Genomic DNA, 18,616 nt, shown 5'->3' on the forward strand with positions numbered 1-18,616 from the left:
AAAGTTTTTGCACAAGCAAAGCCAATGCAACCAAGATTAGAAGGGAAGCAGAAAGTTGGGAAACAATTTTTACAGCTAGTGTCTGATAAAGGCCTCATTTCTAAAATAGAGAACTAAGTCAAATTTATAAGAACACAAGTCATTCCCCAACTGACAAATGGTCAAAGGATATGAACAGGTAGTTTTCAGATCAAGAAATTAATGCTATCTATAGTCATATGAAAAAATGCTCTAAATCACTGTTGATTAGAGAAATGCAAATTAAAACAGCCCTGAGGTACCACATCACACCTATCAGATTGACTAGCATGACAAAACAGGAAAATGATAAACATTGGAGATGTGGGAAAATTGGAACACTAATGCATTGTTGGTGGAGTTGTGAACTGATTCAACCATTCTAGAAAACAATTTGGAACTATGACTAAAGGGCTAAAAAATTGTGCATACCCTTTGACCCAGCAATACTACTTCTAGATCTGTTTCCCAAAGAGGTCATAAAAAAGGGAAAAGGATTCAAATGTACAAAATATTTATAGCAGCTCTTTTTGTAGTGGCCAAGAATTGGAAATTGAGGGGATGCACATCAATTGGGGAATGGTTGAACAAGTTGTGGCATATGAATGTAATGGAATACTATTGTTCCATAAGAAATGATGAGCAGGCTGACTTTAGAAAAACCTGGAAAGACTTACATGGACTGATGCTGAGTGAAGTGAGCGGAACCAGGCGAACATTGTACACAGTTAACAGCCACATTGTGCAATGACTAACTTTGATAGACTTACCTCTTCCTAGCAATGCCAGATCTAAGACAACTCTAAAAGACTTATGATGGAAAATGATATCCACATCCAGAAAAAGAATTATTGAATCTGAATGCAGATTGAAACATACTATTTGCTCTCTCTCTTTTTTTGTTTCTTCTTTCTTATGGTTCCTCCCATTGGTTCTGATTCTTCTTTACAACATGACTAATGTAAAATATGTTTAATATGATTATATATGTAGAGCCTATGTAAAATTACATGCTGTCTTGGGGTAGGTGGAGGGAAGGGAGGGTGAGAAAATTTGGAATCCAAAATTTTATGGAAGTGAATGTTGAAAACTCAAAATAAAACAATTAATATTTAAAAAAAAAACATTGTGCAATGATCAACTTTGATAGACTCAGCTCTTCTCAACCAAGGATCTAAGACAATTCCAAAAGACTCAAAAGGGAAAATGCTATCCTCATCCAGAACAACTATGGAGTCTGAAGGCAGATTGAAGCACACTATTTTCTCTCTTTCTTTTTTTTTTCATTTCCTCTTTCTCTTGGTTTTTCCCTTTGATTCTGATTCTTCTTTAGAATGTGAATAATGTGAAAATGTGTTTAATTTGATTGTACATGTGTAGCCTATATCAGATTGCACACCGTCTCTGGGAGGGGGAGAAAATTTAGAACTCAAGACCTTATAGAAGTGAATACTGAAAATGAAAAATAAGTAAATACATTTTTTTAAAAAAGATGAGAGAGAAATGTTGGAAAATATAAACTATATATAAGCAAGAGATATCAATAAAAATGGATTTTCCTAAAATGGTGGTTAGGTTCACACAATCTCAGATTTAGGAAGGGCCTCAGAATTTACGTAGTCTGACTCATACCTGAACAGGAATCCCATCCACAACCTTGCTAATAAGTGGTCATTCAGTTTCCATATAAGGAACTCATTATTCCCCACCCTAGCTAACCCATAAGAGTCTATTTAACCTAAAACATGAGTGAAATACAATTATCATTTTCAATAATAAAACTTATAGCTAGCATTTACATAACACTTTAAAGTTTATAAAGCTCTTTACATACGTTAACTCATTTGGTGGTCTAACAACCCTGTGAGGTAGGTGCTATTACTATTTCCATTTTACAGATAACTGTTGGCAATTTTCAGAAACTGAGGCAGAGAGAAGTTGTTACTCGACTATGGTCACACAGCTAGTCAGCATCTGAGGTAGGATTTGAATTCCGATCTCCCTGACTGTAAGTCCAGCATTCTAGCCACTATGCCAACTATGCAAACTATATAGTACTATTTCAGTTGTAAAATCATGGTTTGTGTGGAGCTAGATGACTAGATTGAACATGAAATAGAGCAGTGGATAGAGCATCAGGCCTAGAGTTAGGAAGACCTGAGTTCAAATCCAACCTCAGATACTTACTAGCTGTATGACCCTGGGCCACTAGTTTACTTAACACTGTTTAAATCAGTTCCTCATTCTGTAAAATGAGCTGGAGAAGGAAACGGCAAACAATTCTGCCAAGAAAACCCCAAACAGGGTCAAGAAGAGTCAGACATGACCAGAACAACTAAACAACAACAAAATTACAGTTTGTAGACTTCTAAAGTTCTGCTCTATTGCCTCTTCCTGGACTCTCAAAGGCTATACTAATGGAGTGCAAACTCTAACAACTCTTGCCAGGCTGAAAAGGCTTAGAGGTATGGGCCTAGTAAGGTACTATAGGATTTTCATTCAAGGGACGGTCTAGCTTAATTCAGAGAGGCTATGACCAGATTCGCCACTGAATGATATATTCTTTTTCTTTTTCTTTTGGCCATACCAACTCTTAGAGACTCTCTCTACTAAGGTATAGATGCTAAGGTTGATCTCTGCCTTGGTGGAGAAAATATCTTTATTGTTACAATCATAGATATTTGATATGGGCTATGTAGACTTTGTGAACTAAATTATCATAGGAAAAAGTAATCCAAGTTGAAAACATCGTTTAATAGAAACACATTTCTAATAGCATGGCAAGCCAATGAGAAATTGCTACCCAATCCCCACTCTTACCCCTGTGGGACTTCCCTTAAGAAAAAGAAAAATAGTTAAATGAAACCAACCAACATAGTAATGAAGTCTGGCAATGTATGCAATATCTCACACCTATAGTCCCCCACCTCTCCTGGAAAAGGTAAAAAGTGCACTTCTTCATCTCTTCTCCATAGGCAGGAGTGGACATTAAAACTGTCCACCAGTCGAATTTCATTTTATTAATCTTTCCATTTACAATACTAAAGTCATCACATACGTAATTTTCTGATTCTGCTTACCATTCTGCACTGATTACATTCTGATTCTTCATTGATTCAGAGAAAATTTCCCTTGTTTCTCTTAATTCTTTATAGTCATCATTTCTTATTGTATAATGATGTTGTCTTCTGGAGCTGATCTTTGAAAAAGTAAGACCAAATAGCAGAAAAGGAGTCAACAACAATGTCAAAATTGTTGTCTAAATTTCTAAACTACTAAATTAGTTGTTTAAATTTCTCTTTGATCTCTTCGGCATATATATTCAGAAGTGGGATCTAAAAATCAAAAGGTATGAACAGTTTAGTGACTTTTATCTCATAATTCCAAATTGTTTCTCCAGAATGGTTGAACAAATTCATAGTTCCACCAATATGATATCAGGGTCCCTGTCTTGTAGTCCTTCCAACATGGACTATTCCTATTTGTTTTTAATTCTCTGTTACAATTTGGTGACTGTAAGATGAATTCTGTGAGCTGTTTTAATGAGTATACCTTTCATTATTTTGAACTATCTTTCATATTGTTGTTAATAATTTCTTCTTTTTTTAGACCTCTGCTCATATTCTTTGATCATTAACTCTTGATCTTGGGTATTTGTGCTAATTCCCTATATATCTTAGATATCAGACTTTTTTCAGTGATATTTTATATAGTAATTTTTTCCCCTATTTGATGGTTTACCTTCTAAGCCTAACTGCATTGATCTTGTCCATGAAAAAGCTTTTCAATTTCATGTAACTTGTTAACAGATTTTTACTGAGCCAGTTTCCAACCTGAGAATAACGAAACAGTAGGCCAGAGACAAAGTGCCAGTAATCAGGTAGCTGTTTAATTAATTTGTTTCATTATGAGAAACAGATTTGCAAATTGGGAATTTCAGGATTTCACCTTGCTGTAGTGAAGACAGAGATTATATATATAAATCACAATGGGAAGGGAAGGGGGAATGTGGATTACAAACAATCATTTCTAGGGATTGAGCGGTTTCCCATGACAAACCCACAAATGGAAGACAATTCAACAATTCTGGAGTCTAGTTTTGGGGGTCGTGACTTGGTGGGTCACAGGACCAGAGCTCTGTGACAAGAACAGGTTCTTACAGTATTTGATTCACTTCACTTAAGGTACAGGCAGTGATTGTGAGCATTGGCAAGGTTTTATTGATCATTTAAAGCTTCATTGTGAGCTTCTAACTCACAAGAGAGGCAGTTCTGAAAAATCTAAATTATTAGTATGTTCATTATACATATATCAATTATTATGAAAATCATCATTCTCTTCACAAACTGAAATTATCTTTTTTATTTTGTGTGATTTACTCTATCCCTAGTTTGATCATGAACTCTCTCTCTACTTATAGCTCTGAAAGGTACTTCCATTTTCTTCCAAGTTAGAAAAAAATGATTAGACCTTTTATATTAAGTCTTGAATGAACTGGAACTTATTCTGGTCTTAAGGAGTAAGATGCAGAACTAAACCAATTTTTTCTGTCAAACTGCTTTCCAGTTTTCCCAGCAGTTCCTGACAAATGGCAAATCCTTCCTCCTGAAGTTTGCACTTAGGGGTTTATCAAACACTGGGCTAATTAGTTTGGTGGTTTCTGGTTCTTGCTTATCTATTTTGTTCCACTGATCTACTTTTCTCTTTTTGAACTTGTATCAAAAATTTTGTGATTGTTGTTATAAATAGCAGTAACTTAAAGTTTGGGATATTCCAATTCATTCTAACTTTCCCCCCCTTTCTATTTCTCTTCCTGGGCTCTTTTAAAGATAGTTTTTACAAGATCTAACTTCTATGATCACTATCTGCAGCTTGTCTGGTCCTTCAGAAAGAGGAAAAGAAATTTCTCAAAATGAGAGATAAGAGTCAGTAAGAGAAAACCGTTATTTCTTCATTAGGAAAAAACTGAAGACCACTCACTATGGTAAGTTGTGGTTGATCTTATTCATGGCCCCATTATTTCAATGAATAGTTCAAGAAGGAAACAGGATCAAAAATTGGAGGACCCCTGCAAACTGAGTACTATCCTTTAGCATCCCAGAATCTTTAAATAAAATACAAATCCTTGAATTAAAGTTTGCAGCTAGCATGTTTCTTGCTCATTTAAAGAAACTATTCAAGAGTGGCTTCGATTCCATTTTGATAACATAGGGAGGTCTTCTTAAGATCTCTTACTGGATAGTAAGGAGAGTATATATGGAGAATATATATGGAGAGCATAGTTTTATACACCAGCCTTTCACGTGAATACAATTTTAAGAAATTATCTTTTGCCTTCCCTCTAAGAACTTTACTATTCTGAGCATTCTTTGCTACCAGTCCCAGGCATTTGGGGGAACAGTTATCTGTGAGATAACTGTCTACAATGCATTGCAGTGAAGAATAAAATGAAAAAGAATGTAAAAAGCCTACCACAGTGTGAAAATTCTGTGAAGTGTGATGTTTGGGTAGGAACTTCTGCTTTCCATTCTGATCCTTTTTTTCCCACAGGACTTTTCTAGCTCTTAATCTTTGGGGTGAAGGAGGCATCTTCAGCCCTCTCCAGGTTACACAGCTGCAGTGTCTCATCTCCATAGGGCTTTCTATTCCACGCCCCTGTGCTAGGTGAATTTTCAGATCCCTTTTATGTGATGTCTTCCCCAAAAGAATATAAGCTCCTTTAAGGTAGGGGCTGTCTTTTGTTTCTATTTTCTGTTCTTAGTGCTTAGCACAGTGTCTGGCACATAGTAAATGTTTAATAAATGCTTGTTGACTGACTAACTGACAGAGAGCTTAGAGAAGGTATCCTCCTTCCTGGCCATTTTCTGGGCTGTTTGACTCAAGATGACTCTGTGGAGTTGACCTTTCCACACCATCTTGGAGGATGATGCCAAAAGTTCAGCTCTCAATTTCATGGTTCAAATATTTTGTCAATGCCTTCAGTGGCTTCTACTTGGAATTAGACCTCAGACAACAGGTCAGAGTTGATCTTTTTCAGGCTGGATTTGGCAGCCATTATGTCCAGCATGTGCAGTTTCTTTTGCTGGCAGCTGCACTGAGGAATCAACAACCACTCTAATGGAGCCACTGCTTATGGAATACTTGGTGCTCATGTTCTTCTAACCATAGTGGCTTCAGCACCTGAGTAGAGATGTATAGGTACGTGAACAGAGAAAGTAGAACTCAAAGGTCCTACTCTGAGTTGGGACATCCATCTGCTTCAAAGTAGCCTTGCTGAAGTACATCTGAGTAGGGGAGGAGATGGTGAAGGATATTTGACCAGGTGCAAGCCTAGACTTAGAGGGAAGGGGTGGCACAGAGCAGTGGGACTGGGCATTGTCCTTTCTGATCTTCAAAGTCTTTTCTAACTAAAAATTCTAAGAATCCTGGATAACTTTGCCTTAACAGCCACCACCATCCTAGTACCAACTCAAGCTGAGGAAAGTGTAAGATAGGAAAAGGTATTATCTTGGGATGCTCAGACAATCATAAAGTTGCTCTCAGATGAAGAAGTAGGATATCTTTTAATGTCCACTTCCCTCCTCATCCTTCTCCAATCTCAATCACAAGTTTTAGGAAATCATTGTTATTGTTGCAAAATAACTGAATCATATGCTTTTACCAGGCCTTCTTCCTGGGTTCCTCACACACAACATTCCATCAGCAGTCTCTGCATCTTTAGGCTGTCCCATGTGCCTGGGATGCATTACCACTGGATTAAGCAGTATCCTTCCATGTGCTCTCTTTATTTGTTCCCCAAGATTATTCAGTCTTGTTTGTTTAAAGGTGTTCCAAATAACATCTACAGCACTCTGAGAGGACAGTGATGGAAGCACAGAGAAAGCCTAGTCCATTAGAGCATGGACTGACTTAATTATGTTTGTGTCTTGGTTAAAGGAAGTACTCAATGAATGGTTATTTACTGAGAAAAAGAGTGGCATCTAGTACTCATCCTTGGTCGAAAATCGTTAAGAAAGGTGGCATGCTAATTCACAGAAAAGACCACCCCCTGTAGAAGTTCCAGCTGGTGGTAGAGATCATAGATGTAGTGGTAGAGAGCCTATATGATGCTTGCTAAATAAGAACTGTGCTGAGATGGAGGCTGCATCTTCACTTTCCTCATGTAATGATCTGCCCAAGAAAAAGGGTGGATTTGAGATTCCAAGTGTCTGACCACTATATTATGTTTCATAACACACCTGATATTAGTAAATTTGTCATGTTTCTGAAACATACAAATTAAGAAGTGTTGTTATGGTTTATTTATTCTAACTATAGTTTTTTGTGTTTCATACCACGTTTTCTTTAATAACTAGCGAATGTCTTTGAGCAAAAAACATATATTCCACATACTACTTGGTTATAAATAGTGTCACCTTTAAGAAAAGGAATATTTCGGATTGGTTCAGCCAAGTAGACCCAAATCATTTTTGAAAGTCGAACAAAGAATAATTTCCAAATGGATTTCTTGCTGTGCGTAACGCTAAGTGCAGCCCTGTCAGCTTTTATACTTTATTTTGACCTGCTTTGTAAAATGATATTCAGAACAGCTCAGTGTGATGTCAACTTCCATTAATTCTTTCTTCAATGATAGGTATTCATTATTCAAACCGTGTTTTCACTGGCACAATCTATTTATGCTTCAGTTTCTTTGCTGAAGGTTTGGAAGGAACAATTCCTAGGGAAGACTATGTTCTTTCTTTGCAATTTTTCCTCCTAAAACGACCTTCCAAAAGGACATAGGGATTGTTCTATAACAATGTCTGAGTTGTTTCCAAGGCAGATATTGTGAAAACATTTAATGTTTCTTACACTTGAACAGATCTGTCATTAAACTAGTCAAGTACTAAGCTAGTTAAGATGTATTTAAGATTATTTCCATTGTGAGCATTTTCATCAACTGCTTATTTGACTTATCTAAGGTTGCCCAGTAAAGGGCACCTCACAACAATAATGTTCTTGCTTGTTTTTATATGAGACATGAATAGAACCATTCTCTCACTGATTTATAAACATAAAAAAATACAAGTTTATAAAAAACTACTTGTTGTCTTTTAAGAGTTATAATGATTACATGTTGGAAAGAACAGCCTGTTGGGATCTTTTTGCTGATCCAATGCTGCACGATACAATACTTGAGAAATAAATTGTCCAGCAAGTTTTTGGTTTGAAAGGACAATATAAATCACCTATTTGAAATCCTGCCTTTAAAAAAAGAATAGAAAACAGCTGGGAGGAGGGGAAGTGAAGAAAAGGGGAACAGATATTAGAGTGAACCTAAATCTGGATTTGGTTGATTCTGAAGTTGATTCATTAGCGGAATTTGGAAAAGAAAACATTCCTCAGGAGAATCGCAGTGATTCATAGTCCTGAGAGCAGTCACATAGTCACACAACGTGTAAAGCAGCTATGAAACTACTAAGGGTAGTTTTCTCCCTCCTTTTCATTCAGACTTGGCTATTTCCAGTCTTTTTCTGAAGCTGAGCTCTAGCGGGCTCAGTCAAAACCAGTGGTTCTTGTATGATGGTTGCTGGGTAACTTTTGCCCAGCAGTTCAACCTCCACTCTCTGTCCCACTTTACTAAGCTCCATGGGGACATAAGCAAAAGCCAGACTCTTCCGAGTGCTGTAACTGTAGCTTCCAGAGGTAGTGTTGCCCACAACCTGAAAGACAAAGGAAATGATCCTCATCATCTGTATCACTCATTTGTGCGTGGTAGTTTATGTATGAGAATGTGTACTCCATTTGTCCTTGACAATAGGAAACCAGTCTGAGTAGAATGAAGTCAGTGGATAACCACTCACACATTTGTATTGTGCTGCTCCATTGATACAGTACTCCATTCGAATCATGGCATACTATGGCCATAGACAAATGGCTCCACTCTTCTGGGAAGAAAACAGGTATTAAGTGAGTACGTACTCTGTGCGCTGTATTAAGAACTTTCCATTTGATCTGGACCTCGGTTTCCTCAACTGTAAAATGAAAAGGATGGGCTAGATAATGCCTTGGATATCCTCCAACTCTTCACAACTATGACTACAGGAATAACTATGACATTCTTGTAGCGCTAGTCAAGCGAAGTTCAAGCTTCTGACACTTATTAGCTGTGTGATCTTGAGCATGTTATTTTACTTCTATGGGGCTCAGTTTCCTCATAACTTTTAATAATAGTAACTTCCTTCATTTTCTACTCTTCCTTTATTGCTACTTCCATCTTCTGACACTTAAAGAAATGTGATTGTCTTCAGAAGACATCTTTCCCATCTTTAGCCTGTACACCCTTCCCCAGCCCTGGTGGTTTAGGGAGGAGGATTGGACATGCTTTCTGGCTCCTAAGTGTTGCTCCCAGATTCTCCCTCTACCTCTCCATCTCTGAGGATCACTCGATCCAAGTGTTTCACCCTATCCTGCTCCTCCTGGAAGTTATCCAGCCTACAGCTCATATCCCCTGTTTTCTCAAGAAATTCAGTATCTGCTTTTTCTTCAACCCATCCCTTGCCCTTATACTTGGGAACTTTAACATACATGTTGCTGTTCCCTCAAATACCCCGGCCTTCTAGTTCCTCATTTTATTCAACTTCTATTACCTGCCTCTTCACTCTACTTCAGCCACTTACGGGGAAGGTCAGTCATACCTTTGACTTCACCATCACTCACAAGTGTTCCACATCCATGATCAAGTTACTATATCCAGCTATAACATCTTGTCATTCCACCTCCCTTGATATGTCATGCCTTCTAAATCTTTTCTTCATCCTTACTGTGACCTCCAATCCCTCAACCCCTCAGTTTCACCACCCCTCCCCTATCATTCTTGCTCTGGCTTCACATTTCTTCCTTCCCAATCTTGATAATTCAGTGTTGCTCTGTTCTCCATTGTTGTATCCCTTGCTCCCTTGACCTATCATTGCTTTGCCATATCCCAGTCCTGAAATGTCGTTACCATCTGACTCCTCTGCTCCTACTCACATGTAGCTAAAGAGTGCTGGAAGAAGTCATCTAACTGTCCCAGTCACCCAGACTCACAACCTAGGTGTCATCCTTGATTCCTCACTCACTATCAACTCACCTATCTAATCTGTTGTGAAGTCCTGTCATTTCTACCTTGGCAACATTTCTCTTATATATCTCCTTCTCTCTACTCATGTAGCTGCTACCCTGTGCAGGCCCTCATTGTCTCGTGCCTGAACTATTGCCGTAGCCTTTTGGTAATTCTCCCTGCCTCAGATCTCTCTCCACTCCAGTCCATTCTCCACTCAGCTGCCAAAGTGATCTTCTTAAAGCTCGGGTCTGACAACGTCACCCCTCCCCAACTTCATAAATTTCAATGGCTCCCTATTGTTTCTAGGATCACATATAAAATCCTGTTTGGCTATTGAAGCCCCTGCAAACCTGGTCTCTCCCTACCTCTCCAGTCTCCTTACCCATTGTTCTCCTCCCTTCTGAATATCTCTTGGACACATTTTCTCCCAGTACTTTCACTGGCTATTCCCTACGCTTGGAATGTTGTCACACCTTGTTGCTGAATCCTGGCTTCTTTCAATACTCAACTCAAATCCTACCCTCTTCAAGAGAATTTTGCCAGTTCCCAGTAAGTGCTTTCCCTCTGAGATTTGCCATTTACACACACACACACATACACAGATACACACACACACATGTATATGTATAGATAGATACACACACACATATATATACACATATATATCTTTATGTATCTTGTACGTACATAGTTATTTATATGTTATCTTCTGAATTAGAATGTGAACTCCTTAAAGGCAGAGCTCATGTTTTTGCTTTTCTTTGTATCTTTAATGCTTAGCACAGTGCTTTGATTATAGTAAGTCCTTGATTGATTGGCTGACACAACCCTGCTGATTGGGCTTACTACAAATTCGTGTTATATAATCTCAACTAGGTGCTCACTGCAACAAGGCAATAGTTTTACTCTTCTCTGCTGGACTCTCTCTCTTATTCTCACCAAAGAAAGTGTTTCCAAATTTCATTTCCTTTCTCAAGTCTCCCCTCACCCTCTCAGAGGGACCTCACTCCATACTTTATTGAGGAAATAAAGATCATTCACATTGAACTCCCTCTTCTCTCCTACCTTACATTTCAAAACCTCTTAAAATCATCTTCATCTTTATCTCTGTTACTCTGGTCTCTGATGAAGAGGGAGCCCTTCTCCTCCCTGAAGTTAACACATCCGCATGTACCCTTGACCACATCCTTTAAAGTCTCTTGTCAAATTGCTTTCCCAATCATATTTCTCTCTAATCTTCAATGTCTCTCTATCTACTAGCTTCTTGCCTTCTGCCTTCAATCTTACCCAGGGCTCCCCTTCCTTAAAAAGCACCTCACTTGACCCAAACACTTCCTCAAAATCTCTTCCTACATCTCTCTTTACTGTTTTGGCTCCTTGACCTTATTCTTCCATTGAAACTGATCTCTTTGAAGTTACCAACAGTCTCTTAATTTTCAAGACCAATGACCTCTCTGAGGCATTTAACTCTTCTCCTGGATTCTTCCTCTTCTCTGGGTTTTCATGACTAACACTCTCTCTTGGTCCTGTTCCAACCTGATTGGCCATTCCTTATTATAGTTTATTGGATTATTGTCCTTGATTCATACTCTAACAGTGGGTGTAACCCAAGGTTTTGTCCTTGACCCTCTTTTCTCTTTACACACTCCCTCTTCATAGTCTTTTCATTTCCCTTGGGCTTAACATCATCTCCATACATATGACTCCTAAATATTGATATCTGGCCCTAGTTTCTTTCCTGAACTCCAGGCCTTCATCACTGTCTATTGAACAATTCAAACTGGATACCCTGGAGACTTCTCAAACTCATCCGTGTCCTAAACAGAACTCATTATCTTTCCTCCCAAACCTATCCTTTTTCTTAACTTACCTATTTCAGTGAAAGGTGCCACCATCCTTCCATTTACCCAGATTCCCAACCTCAGTCACCCTCAGCTCTTCCCTCTCCCCACATATCCAGTCAGTTTCAGCTCTACCTCCACCATACCTCTCAACTCTGTTTCCTTTCTCTACTCAAATAGCTATCATCCTAGTTAAGACCCTCATCACCTGTCACCTGGAATATTACGATAACTTGCCAGTTGGTCACCATGCTTCAAGTCTTTCTCCTCTCTAATCAATACTCTGTATATATAGCTATCAAAGTGATATTCCAAAAGCACAGATCTGACCATACCACTTTCTTGCTCTATAAACTTCAGTGGCTGCCTATTGCTTTTAGAATCAAATATAAACTCCTCTGTTTGGTATTTAAAGTCCTTTGCTACCTGATCCAGACTATCTTTCCAGTTCTATTATATATTGATCTCTTTCACACACTCAAAAGTCCAAGCACACTGACCAACTTCCTTTCCTTCACACATGACATTCTACCTCTTGTCTCCAAGTCCTTGTACTGCCTGACTCACATGCCTGGAATATACTTTGTCTTCATCTTCATTTCTTAGAATCTGTAGCTTCCTTCAAAGCTTAGCTTACATGCTACTCCTCCATGAAGGCCTTTCCTAATCCTGCATGCTGTTAATGCCTCCCCCTACACACCAAAAATACTTATCTTGTATTTAATTTGTATATATAGTATATATACTTATCTACCAGTATGTTGGTAAACGTTTAACAATTGTCTCTCTTGAGAAAAAAAAAGTGCCTGGATTGCCTTTTAAGTTTAATCTATATTATTAGCATTTTTCTCCATTATTTTCATTAGGCTAGACAAATCAACAAAATAATAAATCAAGCCCTGTTTTCAAGCATTTGTGATTTTCAAGATATAAATGTTCACACTGAAAATTTAACAATCAGTTCTCGAGAGCAGGGAGGAGCTGCCTCTAGCACATTCCTGTACTTATATGTCTCCATATTGTCTCTCATAGCTGGATAAAGCCAAGGTTATAAACTTGGGAGACTGAAAGAATGGTGATGCTTTTTAACAGAAATAAGGATATGTATAAAAAGGGTGGATTTAGGGAGAGAGGTAATGAGTTTTGTTGGGTTTGAGATATCTTCTGGACATCTGGTTTGAAATGTTCAATAGGCAATTTTTGATGAGAGAAAGAAGATTAACAGAGACTAGATATGGATCTGGGAGTCAGCAGCATAGAGAAGATAATTAAATCTGTGGGAGCTGATGAGGTCACAAGAGATAGAGAACAAAGAAAGATGATGATAGTGATAATATTGATAACATTTATATAATGCTTTCAGGTTTGCAAAGCACTTTACAAATATTATCTCATTTTATCCTCACAACCCCGGGAGGTAGGTCCTATTATTATCCTCATTTACAGATGAGGGAACTGAGGCTGACAGAGGGTAAGTGACTTAGCCAGAGTCACATAACTACGAAGTATCTGAGACCAGATTTGAACTTGGATCTTCCTGGTTCTAAGATCAGCACTCCATCTGCTGCACCACTTAGCTGCCTATAAGGACTATGACAGAACCTTGGGAAGCACCCATTGTTGAAAGCTATGATATTCATGGTGAGCCAGCAATGGAGACTGAGAAGTAGCAGTTAGGTAGGAAAAGCAAGAAAGTAGTTTAAGAAAATCCAGGATTTAGGAGGGGTTATCTCCAGTCATTCTGATCTATATCTGGCCACTGAAACCAGATGGCTCTGGAGGAAAAAGTGAGGCTGGTGACGTTGCACAGCCCTCCCTCACTTAAATCCAATTCACTTACAAGTCATGGTGTCACCTTCCTGATGTCACGGTCCTCTTATAGAACAAAGGACAAACAGCAACAAGGATATAGGAGGAAAGGATGCTCAATAATGTCAAATGAAGCAGGGAAGTCAAGAAGGATGAGGATTTAGAAAGGACTTGGCAATGAAGGCATCCTTGGTAACTTTGGAGACAGCAATTTCAGCTGAGTGATGAAGTCAGAAGCAAAGGGTTAAGAAGTGAGTGAGAGGAAGGAAAGTAGAGGCAAATAATATAGTTTTTTTTTCCCTAAGAGCTTGGCTCAGAGAGGGGAAAGAGAGGCTAACAATTTGAAGGTTTTTTTTTTTTAAATGATGAGAAACACTTGGGCAAGTCTAAAGGCAGTAGTGAAGGAAATAGCAGCTGAGGAGCAGTTGATAATTAGAGAAAAAGAGGGCTTAATTCAGAGGGGAACCTTTTGAAGAAGATGGGAGAAGAAAGGATCAAAGGGACATATAGAAAGAGGTCGGTCTTGCCAAAGAGAAGGGCCATGTCTTCATAGGAGACTGAAAGGATGGAAGATATGAAGTTAAAGGGTTTTGATATGAAAAGGAAGGTAGAAGAAGGAGCTCAGTGACAGCCTTCATTTTTCAGTAGAGTAAGAGGCGAAGTGTACAAGGGAGCAGGTAGGGAAGGAATGAGGTGTGATGTCTGAGGAAGAGAAGAGAAGGTTTGGAATAGTATCTATGTGTCAAGGTTGGGGGGAGGGAGATAGGAAATCAATTAAGGAGGAATAAAAAGGACTGCCTTGCCCAGTGAGGGCCAAATTGAAGTTAGATAAGCTAAATTAGCAGCATACCTCCAGGCATTATTGTTATGTAACTTCCTACAATTCTGTTCAGTAGCACCTAAGTAGGAGAATTGGGGGAAAGATGGTGGTAGTAAACCGGGGATGGTATCTGGCAATGGATGAGCAATGGTACCACAAAGGTGTGAAGGATTTCAGAGGGGATTAGTTAACTATAAAGTGGAAATTCGGAAGGGAGGAAAGTGAAATCAGAGCAGGAGTAATAGCCTAAGAAATTACTGAGATGGGAGTTTAGAATGATGTGAAGAACAGGATTAGAAGGAGTAAAGTATAGGGAGAGATGGAATGATACGAGGTCGTGCTCAGAAAAAGGAGTGAGACCTGGAAGATGGGCAGGATTTGGATCTGCAGAGGGAACAAGAAAGAGCAATCCAGGGTTGGTAACAGCATGAACATGCAATTAAAATACGTATGGATCTGTTTTACCATGAGGTCCCCCTATGCTAATATTTCACCAATTAGTAAATAATTTCCTAGAGAATTACATGAGGCATATAGAGGTTAAATGATTTGCCCAAGGTCACACTTTTGCCTAACGTCAAGGTAGTAACTCTCAAAGGCAGGATTTGAACCTAGATCTTTCTGACTCTGCTTCTGACCCTTCAGACCTCAGCCTATGTGATAACCACATGGTTTCTATAATTAATATAGAACTGCAACTAAAATAACAGGAAAAAGATAAGGCAGTCTGGGAAAGCAAACCAGAAAAGATGAGATGAAAATATGTATTGTGGACATATATGAGAGGTCAGAGGCAACTGATAAAAAATGGTCAAAAGAAAATAATATCCAAGGGCAGCTAGGTGGCACAGTGGATAGAGCACAGGCCCTGGAGTCAGGAGGACCTGAGCTCAAATTCGGCCTCAGACACATAACACTCACTAGCTGTGTGACTCTGGGCAAGTCACTTAACCCCAATTACCTCACCAAAAAAGTAAATAAATAAAATTTTAAAAAAAGAAAGAAAATAAGATCTGAAGTGAACACGAAAATACGATAAATAGAATAGCTAAATAGATAAAATGAAGCAAGAAGAAGGGGTTAGCCCAGAAGGCTAAAAGTACTTACGGAAAAGTTTGGAATAAATATCACCAGACAGAAAGGACAATTTTAAGGCAAAAAAGAATAAGAAAGAAAATATCCACAGATAATACAAGGAGGAAAAGAAATATCAGCTGAAAATATTCTTCTCCACAAAGCATAGAAATTAAATGAAAATAAGAGAACAGGGGCAGGTAGGTGGCACAGTAGATACAGCAAAAGTCCTGAAGTCAGGAGGACCTGAGTTCAAATCCAGCTTCAGACACTTATCAGGTGTGTGACCTTGAGCAAGTCACTTAACTCTGATTGTCCTCCTCCCCCACCCCCACCCCACTCCACCCCCCACCAAAAAAAAAGAAGAAGAAAATAGAATGTAGAGTCTTATTTAAAATGTTTTTGTTGTGTGGCCTCAACCTTCTAAACAAAGGAGAACCACTCAGATCCCTCAGTGAAGAGATTGTATCTGTCAGTAGACAATCCTAGTGGTGGCCATTCATTCTAGCCTTTCAGATGCCAACACATTTTCAGCATTATGTATTGACTCCTAGTTTTTAAACCTTGGCTTAGTAATTATCTGTTTCAAACCTATAGTCAGGAGGCATCATGATGATTCTGTAAAGAAGTAAGGGTTGCTGAGATAATACATGCTTTTTAAACACATTTTCTTCCAGACTACTAGAGATTATAAGTGAGAGATCTAAGAAATGTGCATCAGCAAGTTTCGTCTGAAGCATAATCATACCTTTTGACCCAGGCTCCCTCGGGAACCTTTGCTTCATTTTATACCTGTGCTAGAGGGATCTGTGTCTGGGCCACAATGGGAGTGAGCTTCACTCACTATCAAGTACATAGTTCATCTAGCTAAATCGGAATGGAGTTTAGGAAAATCAAGACGTTTCAAAGTAAGAAAATTTTAGCAGGTAACCTGGTCCATTTCCTGCCTCTAGACAGGTTCGTCTAAACCAGTGGTCCAACTTAAAAAGAAACAGAGGCCTTTAAACTATACATAAGGATCCCTGCAGGCTGCATGTTGACTTAGAGGTTCTGACCATTCTCAGGTGTTGCCTCAGCTGCGTGTTTGATACTTCTGATCTAAACTGTCCTTTGGACTTTTCCTCCTCTGCCCCAGCAGCCTGTTTACTGTGGAGATGCCTCTGAGACCCCTTCAGCCTTCCCTCTCAGATTTTAAGTTCCTGGACTAAAGGAATTGCCCATGCCATCCATCCTCACTTCTCTCCTGATTCTCCAGATTTTTTCGCCTTTGTCCCCATGTAAATACCACTCCTTCTCCATTCCCACCCACATCTCAACCCTTAATGTGATCTAGCTTTCTTTTATATGCTGTCTTCCTCAATTAGAATGTAGGGTAGGGTAGGTAGAATGAGGGTAGGGATTATTATTATTATTTTTTGCTTATATTCAAATGAACAGTTTGTGGCACATAGTAAGTGTCCAATAAATGTTCTCTATATCTCTATTTATCTATCCCAAAAGCATATTCAAAAGTCTGCAAACATTTTTAGCCATTGGTAACATTTCCCTGGTCCTTCCTGCATTTCTGATGACATAGTATTGTCTGATGGCAGTGGGCATTAGTATATTAATGACCTAGTAAAGCTAGGTTATTGTGCCATTATTTTTGTTTTTTTTTTTTTCTTTGAAATACTTAGTGGCTTTTGGCAAGCTGATATCTTTTAAACAAGGTTTCATTTGTTTCAGGTTTTGGTGGTCCCAGACTAATTTGCATGTCTGGTTAATTTAATTTTTTTAAAAAAATCTTTAGGGAAAGAGATTTCTCAGCCCAAATCTTTTAACTTGGTCTTTCCCAACCATTTCCAGATTCAATTAAATCCACTCCCTCTCCCTCCTCAGCGGATTTGGAGACCATCCCCATCACTCCTTTTATGATTGCCCTTCATATACTTTAACATAGCCATCAAGTTGATTGTCAGCCTTCTCCTCTCCAATCTGACTAATTTCAATTCATTAACCTTTCCTCCAAGGCCCCATTTCCCAGACCTTTAATCATCTTAGTCACTCTCCTTTGGATGTTCTCAAAATTCTCCATATTTCCCTTGAGTTATAGAACTGAAATGACTGGTTTGGGAAAATTGTGTGGAAAGAGTAGAAAGGGCGTGGAAATAGGGGTAAGAGCCTTTGGTTTTAGCTTTGCCACCAGCCAATCAGCCAGTCAACAAGCATTTATTAACCACTTACTACATGCCAGGCTTTGTGCTAAGTACTAAGGATATAAAAGAAATAAAAGACAGTCCCTGCCCTTGAAAAGTTCAAAATATAATGAGGGAGAAAACATGCCAACAATTGTGTACTAACAAGCTACTTACAGGATGAATAGGAAATAATTCACAGAGGGAAGGCACTAGAATTAAGGGAAAAGTTAGAAGGTGGGATTTTAGCTGAGACTTGAGGGAAGCCAGGGAAACCAAGAGGTAGAGGTAAGGAGAAAGAACATTCCACACATGGAGGATAATCAGAGAAAATGCCCAGAGCCAAGAGATAAGGGTATCTTGTTTGAGAAACAGCAAGGAGGTCAGTGTCACTGGATCAAACAATATGTGCGGAGTTGTAAAGGGTAAGAAAATTGGGAAGATAGAGGAGGACCAGGTTTTGGGTTCAGTTGTTTTTTGGTTGTATCTGACTCTTCATGACCCCATTTGGGGCTTTCTTGGCAAAGATACTGGAGTGGTTTGCTATTTCCTTTTCCAACTCATTTTACAGCTGAGGAAAGTGAGGCAAAAAGTTGATTTGCCCAGGGTCACACAGCTAGTAAGTGTCTGAGGCCAGATTTGAACTCAGAAAGAAGTCTTCCTGACTCCAAGCCTGGCACTGTGGAGCCACCTAGCTGCCCAGGACTAGGTTATGAAGGGCTTTAAACACTAAGCAGAGGATTTTGTATTTGATCCTGGAGAAGACAGGGAGCCAGAGGAGTTTATTGAGTAAGGG

The 18,616-nt window shown here is 38.9% G+C and overlaps 1 protein-coding gene across 1 annotated transcript in view; it reads right to left on the bottom strand.

Moving 5' to 3' along the window:
- Nucleotides 1–3,885: 3,885 nt before the first annotated feature.
- The window catches only part of DMGDH (dimethylglycine dehydrogenase), a 102,567-nt gene continuing 87,836 nt past the window's right edge, over nt 3,886–18,616 (bottom strand). The window contains exon 16 of the mRNA XM_027863615.1: nt 3,886–8,720. Coding sequence (XP_027719416.1) covers nt 8,505–8,720 — 216 coding nt within the window. The 3' untranslated portion in view covers nt 3,886–8,504. The remainder of the gene's footprint in view (nt 8,721–18,616) is intronic.

This window comes from Vombatus ursinus, unplaced genomic scaffold (assembly GCF_900497805.2).
Source record: "Vombatus ursinus unplaced genomic scaffold, bare-nosed wombat genome assembly UNPS02014772.1, whole genome shotgun sequence".
Taxonomy (NCBI): Eukaryota; Metazoa; Chordata; class Mammalia; order Diprotodontia; family Vombatidae; genus Vombatus; species Vombatus ursinus.